This window comes from Copidosoma floridanum, unplaced genomic scaffold (genome assembly GCF_036245765.1).
Source record: "Copidosoma floridanum isolate Cflo_tuat_1 unplaced genomic scaffold, Cflo_Japanese_pri ptg000026l, whole genome shotgun sequence".
In the NCBI taxonomy this organism is placed as follows: Eukaryota; Metazoa; Arthropoda; class Insecta; order Hymenoptera; family Encyrtidae; genus Copidosoma; species Copidosoma floridanum.
The window spans coordinates 12836608-12847194 of NW_028321903.1; the positions used below are offsets into that span (position 1 = coordinate 12836608).

At 30.9% G+C, this 10587-nt stretch overlaps 1 protein-coding gene across 1 annotated transcript in view; it reads right to left on the reverse strand.

Moving 5' to 3' along the window:
• The window catches only part of LOC106636737 (uncharacterized), a 111897-nt gene extending 106394 nt beyond the window's left edge, over positions 1–5503 (reverse strand). The window contains exon 1 of the mRNA XM_014349230.2: positions 5262–5503. Coding sequence (XP_014204716.2) covers positions 5262–5445 — 184 coding nt within the window. The 5' untranslated portion in view covers positions 5446–5503. The remainder of the gene's footprint in view (positions 1–5261) is intronic.
• Positions 5504–10587: the final 5084 nt, after the last annotated feature.

The following is a 10587-nucleotide window of genomic DNA, read 5'->3' on the forward strand; positions in this document are numbered from 1 at the left end:
TCATTGCATTTACGTACAAATAAACATGCTAATAAAGTCAGAGTAAGAGTTATGAAAAAAATTTTTTTTGACACAAGGTTCTGAAAATGGCATGTACGCTCCTACTCAAGCAGATGTTGCCGCCAATTTCTGCATGATCGATAACTGATTACGTTTACGATTAAATATCGTATACTATTTCCCTGATTAGCCCATACTTTTGTTATATTATTAGAAAGCTGAAAAGTTATTCTTTCACTAAAAACTTTTTCTATTACGATCTTAAGTCTACTTTACGAGATATTACATGATTTCGTAGTATGGAAAAGTAACCTACATAAGAATACATGTTAAAAGTGCATTTTTTGACTGACTTGTTTTCAAATATTTTCCTGATAAAGGGACTTGAAATTTTAAGAGAAGATGCCTTATAACTTTAATAACAATCCCTCCAAGTTTCCCTGTAAGTTTAAGTAAATGGGTTAGGTGAAGAACCACCTTAAGTGATGGGAAAAAAATGAATCATCGCTTTTGAACGAAAATTTGTTGTTAGTGTATTTTTCGAAACTGTCGAAAAAAACGCAGCCAAATAGTATATGGTCGTATTGGTCGATGTTGAAAACTATGTTTTCTGCAAAGCATAATATGAATATCAACGACCATCAAAAACTCGAGTCTTTATTAAAAATCAACGCCAAAGGGTTCAAACCCAAAAAAGCTAGACTGTTTACTTGGGAGTGATGATCATATTTATTTGGCTTCGAAGGTTCTCATTTAGGATGATTATTTTTTTAAATTGCATACATGTAACTATTCCATTTTGTTATATATATATATATATATATATATATATATATATATATATATTACAGGTCGATCATTTTAATATTTGGTATATGTGGTGCTTTGAGATCAATAGAATTTCTTAACATACATACATCAGATGTTCAAGATACTAATTCTCAGTTCATCGTCTCTATAAGGGATACCAAAAATTATTACCCTCGTTATTTTGTGATTGATACTGAGTTAAATTGTATGGTTATGTTAAGATGTATGCTAGCCTCAGACATAAAGATGTGGAATCATCTCGCTTTTTTTAATTATCAAAACGGTATCTGTGCTCGACAAGTTATGGGTAAAAAAAAAAATTAGTGAAACGCCTCAAAATATAGCACTATACTTAAATTTGGATGGACTAGAAATGTACACTGAGCATTCCTTGAGAAGAACTGGTGGCACCTTGGCATCAAATGCAGGTGGAACTGTGACAAGCTTAAAACAATTAGGTAGATGGAAATCAAGTTCAGTCATTGAAGGATATGTAGAGCATTCCTTAGAAAACTGACAAGTTATTTAAAAAAAATTGTTTCTTCTTCTGAACCTTTATCATCTAATGTTACAAATAATGGTTTGAGTGACAAAGCTATAATGATAAATCTTCTGTAATGAAGATTTCTCACGATTTTCGTACTTCAGAGAATACGTCTACAGTTTCAAATACTTCTGGTGCTACAGCTCAATTTTCGACAGCAATTATATATGATGTTGGATTTGTCCCAACAAAATGAACTTAAATCATCAAAAACTTTAAATAGTATTCCACGCACTTTAAATTTTGACAGTGTCTTAGATGATTTTTCAGAAAACGATGATCAGAATCGTGAGTTATTTGAAAAAAAAAAAAAATTGAACTAATCTCTAAAAAAAAGAATCTATTTCTCATTACAGTATTACTATTAATAATTACGGTCAAATAATCATCCATAATCATCATAAACGCTCAAAAGAGAACAACAATTGATATTTGATAATTTTCTTGATATTTATAACTTTAAATGATAAAGTAATTTGTATTGCAACAACTTTTTTATAAGTAGTATATTTTATGTATTAAGGCCACATGAGAGTTAAATAAATAACTATTTAATTTTATCTTTTATTTTTCCTCTCAACTCTCAACCTATTTGTAAGCATGGTAAACACAATCAAACGTATTTTATGCATATTACATGCATATGTGTATGGGTGCGGAATGTATATGCAATTGTGGTAATTGTAAGTACACAACACGCAACCAGCACTCAGCAGTCAGCACTGAAAACGCATTGCTTGTAAATTTGGGCAGTAACGATTGCGCGTCCTGTACTAGGCTGGTAAGTAAAACATACGAGCCTGGTATTAGGACTCGTAAGCAAATTGACGGCCAGAATATAATGAAAATTTTATTAGTGAAAGTTTAATTGATCGATCAAGTTTTTATATGGTGATTTATCTCATTGCAACACTGTACAGTAAATTTTAGATTTTTACTGCTGCCTTTTTGAATAAGCAGGTCAAACATTCAAATGATAAGATCCGTCTGTATACAGATTTTATATGAGCTAAGAACATGAAACTCTTATTAAAAAAAAGCAGGTGTCAGATCTTACGTTTTTTTTTATGGAGCGCAATAATAATAATTGTATGATACAGAATATTATGAAAGTGTTTCAAATTTAAGGTAGCTACTGAGCCGAAACAAATAAGCTTCAAAAATAACAAGCATTTTCAAACAGTACTTATCGAAGTATTTTTTACAGAATACAGTTAAAAATTGGCAATCAGGTTATTCAGTAGATAGAGAGGATAGTGACCCAAGAATTTGAATGCACAAAGCACAATTCAAATCTTTAAAAGCTAGTGTTTTTTTTTACATTTTATACATTTTACTTCCGCAGAATATTCATATATACTTTTAGCGGCTCTTATATGAAAACGCTGGCTTTGATTTACATGGCATGAAAAAGCACGTACTTATAATTAAATTTTTTATAACTCTTACCCGTCATGTCTTACCATCAAAGGCTTAACTTTTGAGATATTCAAAGATTTCTATCAATAACGAGGATTTGATGCCACTGGCGTCGTGTCGTCCCCAATATTTTTAATTTTAGCCACGGGCTCCAGTGCTACATGTTATTCTCAGAGCCATTACGTTCTAGTTAAGAAACAATTTAATGGGAAAACAAACGTAATAAAAACATGACCTTATTTTTAAAAATTATCTCCATTATTTTTTTTTATTGAAAATTACGATCTCAAAATTTATTTACGTATTGACATGGCATGAATAAACTATTGAAAGTACTGCAATATTTGAATTTCAAATATTTAATTATAAATTCTTAGATGTACCATACTAAAAAATAATAGAGACCTGGTAAAGAAAAACGTAGAATGCTTCGTTTCTTAAGTTATTATACTGGTACAAGTTGCATACTCATTAAGCTTTAAAATAGATTTGATGATTTTCTAACTTTTCTTCCTTATTTCAGGCCATTTATATTTGATTTTAAATGATTTATAATTCTTGGATTAGAAATTTGTATCCCTTTATTACATTATTATTTTTTAAACATGGATTAATAATGATTCCAATAATAGTTTGAATTATTCTTGAAAACATCTTTGTTTTGAAAAACAACTTGTATAAAATTTGGGAGCCATAGTTTCTATAACATTCAATTGTTCCTAAACAGTAACAAGATAACCAATGCGTTTCTTACAAGTATATTGTTTTAAGGTGATTTTTTCGTAAAATGATTATAAACAGAATAACATAAAACCTAGAGGAATCCTTTATGAAGTTACAATACACTATCCCTCAAAATTTTAAACTAGGCTACTGAATATAAACGCTAGAAATCATAGATAAAAACTAAAGTTTAAGTATGTGCTCTTATGGCAGCTAAGCATTTCTTGACTGAAAGTTGTAGCCTAGTTATTTAATTACTGAACATAACTAAGTAAGAAACTGACACAATAAAGCTTACGCAATACTTAACATACTATCACCTCGAATATATATATGTTCGCGGACGTAATCAAAATATATTAAAACAAACGCAGGCATACATTTTCGTTTTCTATGTTGAAAGCATATACAAGCATCAATTGCTGGTATTTAGTGCAAATTTTACATAATTATTCCGACAAACTTTTATATCGACTATCATGATCCAAAATTTTGAATCAGTACTTTATTTGACTCAATAAACAATATTTACATATTATTGTTTGAAATTTAAGCAGTATTAATAAATATTAACTTGATAATCGCACTTTTTACTCTGGAATCATGAAAGAACCACCGTAACTATTTACTAGATTAGATTTAATAAAATGAAGCCTTACAAATGAAAGATACAATAGTTATCCGTCATCTTTATCAGACAAAAATATCTCGTAATTAAACTTTTTATGACTTAAATGAACCTACGATTAGTCCATTGAGTACACTTACCAATAATTATTTTGGATTGATGACTAAGGTGCAATGTAAGTTTTTGAACTAACTTTCTGTATTGTTCTATGTACTTGAGAAGTTTTCTTTTATTTCCTAAGCTTGGAACTTTACTTGAAGTTATTGTGTGTTGTGTCATAATAAAAAAAGGCTTTAACGTATAAAGAATCTGTCAACTACTTTTAAATAGTCCTCCAAAATATCTTATTAAATAAAATTATTGTACAAAAGGTTAAAATAAAAACTTTTTTAACACAATAAGTACTTTTTATTTCCATAATATGCCGTAAGGTTTTTTTAAAAACTACTTTAACTGCTAGACTTTGTGAATATTAGATCTCCTTCAAAAAAGTAGAGTCTAATCACTCATGAAACATGTTGTAGATGGATACATCTTGTTATTTTTTGTTCGGTTATAATATTCATGACTTAGCATGGATTAAAAATACAAAATTTTTTTTTTTACTAAGTCATTCGATATTTTTAAAGAAACTTAAATTTTTATTTGTAACGCTAATTTACGAGTGAAAAAAACTTTTTTTTTTTGTATAAGAATTATTGACAAAAAAAATCATCTTATGGTGAGTGCCACTTCAATAGACTCAAAAAAAAATTCCTATAGGTTAGTCCATGATCTTTGTATTCAAATAATCAGTATGCCCTCACTATCGGTTACAGTTTCTTGACTAACGTTATACCAGGTGGTCATATACTTTCGCAGGACCAATAAACCTTTTTTACTGACCTTATCCCATCTTGGGTATACATGTGACAGTTCACAAAAAATTATTTGCTTGAAATGGATTAGTTACAATATGTTTAATTTAATAAATGCTAATTACTATGAGATATTTTTCATTATAGTAAGATTAAAAATATCTTTTATCTGATTACAGATTTTAAATACTTTTATCTAACTACAAATGTAAATACCTCAATTTAATCAACATCCATAAAAGCGTCAAAATAATAAAAGGTGAATAAAACAGAAACTCACCTCTCCAGCTGGTCGTTTCACCTGCTCCAAAAATAGAATTGAAAAAAAAGTGCAAATCAGTTACGTCAGAATCAAACGTTTTGGAAGGTGCTGTAAGTACTTGCTCATCGCAAATAACTATACCAATTACAAGCAACAGCAGAGTTAGTAGGTACAGCGGTTGTAACTGTCCATACAAGTTCATTGTAACTGCTCCTCGGCAACCAACTAACTTTTTTTCTCTGAGCTCTTATTTTCCTTTGCACAGTGAGCAGCTGCTTAATCCGGATAGCTTGTCCATTTAGAGCCAGTGAGCAGTAAAATTTAAACTCACGTTGGCAGACGCCGCCAGAGCTGGCACCGTTGCTTTCAATAAGCGCAAGTCCCCAACCTTAAAAGTGGGTGCATTTGTAGACGATTCTTGGTAAAGTCAAATGAGAAAATTGGCTGACCTAGGATATACTTATGTTTTATGGAATCTGAGATAAAACTTTAGAGAAGTGAGGAAAGTATAGATAAGTATGTATGGCAATGATGCAAGTTTCTGTTGTCTACGGCTTGTATGTATACATGTATTTGCGTACCATAAAAAAATCCCTTCTTAACAAAACTTCAAATTGTGTAAGTTTGAGAGCATTAAAGGTTTAGGTTTTTTTAATGTATTAGACTGAATATTTGTATTACATTCAAAATGGAAAGCATTTATGGCATAACTTTTTGACTGACTTTATCATAAGTAAAAAAAAAATTCCCTTTTCTTTAGTGTCTAAAAATAAAACCATTTTTTAGCTATGTAAATGAGTGACATCAATCGCTGACAGTCAAGTTTGATATGAAAAAATAGATCAAACAAAATATTAATCTTACATGAAAAATTAACTTTTACATTTAAAGATAAGTATAGCTAGAACTATCATTTAAAAACAAAATTTTTTTAATCACATTTTTTCAATTGTATGTTAAATTATCGCAAAGGCGAAGGTTGTTATTTCAGTTCAGGTATAACATTATCACATATAAATAGTACTATTTATTTTTTACCTAAGATAACTTTTTTCTTTGTCCTGCAGAATTTTCAAGAAATAAAAAAACATAAATTGTTTCGGCAAGATGAGACAAGAGTTTGCATGTATCACATTACGATACAAGTGCGCGAGGAAGGCGATTGTCGCACGCGTATCAGTTTGCGAAGACATGCGTGTATCAATCACCTATTATCACCTAACCTCTCGCACGTAGTGTATAGGTAATGATGAATTTTTATCAGTGACTATTCTCGCACATGCGCAGTTCATTTTTAGCCATCTGATTCCTGATTGTTTCATTTTCTCCAATTTTTGGCAATATGTGCTACTTTACATTACAATATCTCACATGCTATGAAGCTAGGCCTTCTGAAATTTGGAACATGGTTTTTAATATGGTCAGCTTCGACATATTAGTTTTTTACGTAAATCTGTAGAAAATTAAACGACTTATTTGAGTATACATATCTTTACGTCCACCTCTCCGTATGAGCCCGTGTATAACAGAAAAAGTTTGAGATTTTTCTTCTCAAAAACTACGAAGCTAGTTCCTCTGAAGTTTTATCATGATATATGTAGAGATGAAATAAATGTCTCATATTAAAAAAAAAAAAATTCTATAGAAAATGGAATACTACGATAACTTCCTTAAGGGCCTCCTTAAACAAAATTAAATAAGGCATACTGACAAAAATACTAATTTTTCAGTGTTTGAAAATTGAAGACTCTGAATTAGAAGTAAATAGTAATGCGGTGGCCGAGGCTTCGTTTCTCACTCACAGTAATCTCGTAGCAATCCTGCGCTACTGAATAAACTCTGTACAAACTAGCTTTGGTTAAGTATAACTCGTTTCAAATTTAACTCATACAAGTTATAACACTGATTCACAAAATACATGTAAGTCGTAAGAAAAACATTTTTTTCCCTATAAAGCCCTAAAACTGTAGTTTTTGGTTAGATACTTAACATGTAAGAAAGTTTTATTGTTTTTGGAAATATATACTAGAATATAGAAATGGATGTAAGGTCCCTTATTAGGCATCCTTGAGAGTAGGTTCTACTATATTCTCTTGTACAGCGGGGGGGGTGTTATTGCCAACTGCAGCGTGAATTGAATAGTTATACTAAATATACACTAAATGAATTTAAACATAATTTTTAAATAATATATTACCTTATAGTGAATCGCATTTGAACATCCTAATTTATTATTTTTTATCTAGTTAAGAACCGTTTCAAACAACGGGCCATAGTGGAATCATGATAAAATCAAGAGAATTAAAAGTATTTGATTATCAATGTAGAAAAATTTAACTATTTTCGGATTACCCACAATTAATTATGTACACTGAGAAAAGTAGTGTTAGAAAAGTAGTGTTACAAGTATAATAAAAATTACTATATTTTATTGGAAAGCTGAGACATACTCGCCATAGTTATGCTACATAGTAAAACCAGACTACAGTAAAATATGCTGTTCGACATAGTAATTTTTACTTTGCTCAAAAAGAATTTTTTTATATTAGTAAGTAAAAGAAGAAAAGAATATATATATACATATATATATATATATATATAAATATATATATATATATATAGTGACGTGACGAGTCACCGTCACAGTCAGAATACCGGTTTTGTGATAGCAGACAGGAGGAGAGGTGGTACAGTGCGCACTACCCCTACCTTATCCCAAACCCATACATAGGTATCCATCCCTACTATGGGCAACACAACCGATTCCCGACTGTGGGTAACGCCTGGTGTGTGTGTGTGTGTGTGTAACAACGCAACACACACCTGTGTAAGTGGCTGAGGTGCCAAGGCAGCACGGAAGTTGCGGTGTACCTCGCCATAGGAGTGTTGACGGTAGGCCTGTGTCCCTTAATCCTGTCCCTACCGCGAAAGCACTGTGCCGAACAGCAACTGCCGGACCCACAGGGCCGAGTTGTTAGTTGATAGGTCTTGTCGGATGGCTGGACGTTGACATTCTTTTGTACGTCATGCATAGTCATTGTCAGAATAAACACATTATCTTTATATATAAATAGATGTGTTTTCCTTAATTGTATGTGTTTGAATGCCAGCTATCCACCTCTCCTAATGGCCCTTAAGAATAATTGTTAATAAGTATTAGATGTACCGTGTTTTGCTGTTGACTGTGAGGCGAGCAAGGCACGACACATCACAATATATATATAAAACATCTTTCAAATTGGCCATAAGTAGAAATTTAGTGAGACAGTTGTAGATCACCGTAGCTATGTTTTATAGACTTTGTTTCTATCCAGTACTTTCTAATATGAGCAATATCTAATGTTATTAGGTTTTTTAAATTAAACATTTAAGAATGGTATTTTCCTGAATAGTTATGATATCTCCTTAAAAATAGCTGTTAACGAAACTAAAATGTTAGGTAAGTTTGATAAATTGAGTCCTTATTTCATGAGGAATTTCTGAACCTTTACACCTACTCGCAATGAATAGTATTCTTCCTAATAAATCTGTAGCCTTAAAAAGTTCTGAAATTAAAACATAAAAACGGTCAATTTTTTTTTTTTTTTTTTTTTTGCTGTATACATTTGTATGACGTTCGTAGTATAATACTATTTAGTACTCGTACTTTAAAAAAATCAATCAAATACATTAATGCGTTGCTATGTAAAAAGTATATAAAAATGTTGAGGCAAAAGGTAATATTACTTAGTTTTATTTTTTTAAGGTATGAGTACTAAACAGTGTTATACTACGAACGTCATATAAAATGTATGCTGCCAAAAAAAAAAAAAATTGACCGTTTTTACGTTTTGGTTTCAGAACTTTTCAAGGCAACAGATTTATTAGGAAGAATATTATTCATTGCCAGTGGATATAAAGGTTCAGAAATTCCTTACGAAATATGAACTCAATACATCGAACTTAATTAACATTTTAGTTTTGTTAAAAGCTATTTTTAAGGGGATCGGATACACGTTCAAAAAGTATAGTGACTAAGCTAACGAAACAAATAAAAACAAACATCAAGAAAATGTAACAACACATGAACTAGATTCTTTCTATACAACAACTCCATTCTATATTACGAGTGTCCATAAAGCAGACTGCGACAATATGTAAGTTTTACTGCTGCTTCATGGCACAACAGATGGCACTGGTAGTATATTTTTTTAAGTATATCCCGATCGGAAATCGTACCTTGGCCGTAATTGGGGCCTATCTAGTAGTGCATTATGCCTAGCTAGGCCCCCGTTACAGCCAAGGTACGATTTACGATCGGGATGTCAATGTCGAAGAAATCATGCATGTATCACAGTCGATAAGGTAGGCACCTACATTACTTATGAAACAAGCATTTGCGATCGTTATTTCAAAAAATTTAAGTATTCATAAAAAATATGTACAACAGAGATCCCTCAATATTGTTATTTAAGTAACATACAACCTTAATGCAGACTACATTCATTGCGTATTTTTTATAATTAATTAATATTGATTATGTACAGAGAGAGAGAGAGAGATAGAAAGAGAAAGAGAAAGAGAAATACGCATACAAATTTGAAGGTACTTATGGTAGTACTCTATAAACTTGTCATACCCATACATGTATTAAAAATGTATGCAAAACTGTGCATTGGTATAAATTGTAATTGAAAAATCTTATAAATGTACAATTATAAATCCTGTGATTAAATCATTATAAATTAAGAATTTACTTTTAGCTGACTGTACATTTGATTGTAAATGCCAACTTATTAGTTGCTGTAATCTTATGAAATTTGTTTATTTATTTGTGACTCTAATTTTTGTACGCATCAATAAGAATTTATTTACAATGCTGTTAATTAATTATGAACAAAGCACTCAATGTTACAATGAATGTTATTTTTTATGAATAAAAAAGGGAAAAAAAGTTCTGTTTTGTTTTCATTAGAGTAGTAATCGCCTTTGGATTTGAAAACCGTGGAGTGTGAAATCTTCCAGTGAGAGAGGTAACGGAATCAACCAATACCGGAATAGTATACTAACTTTTCGGTTGACGAAGGAAGCGGACATCGTAAGAAAATTATTTCTTGTTCTAGGTAAATAAAGAACTGCGAGTAGTAAAGTAACAAAAATCATATGTATGTACTAGGCTCTTACTACATCTAACTAGCTATAATACTGCTAAAATTATCCCGCCATGTATTTCCTACAGAGAGAAAGAAAGAGAAGGATAATTTAATAAAAATTAAGGATAATAGCTATATACATTGATATTTCAGCTGATCAAGGAGGCAAAGATAAAGTAGGTAATAAGCAGTCCGTTGCATGCTCTCGGAAC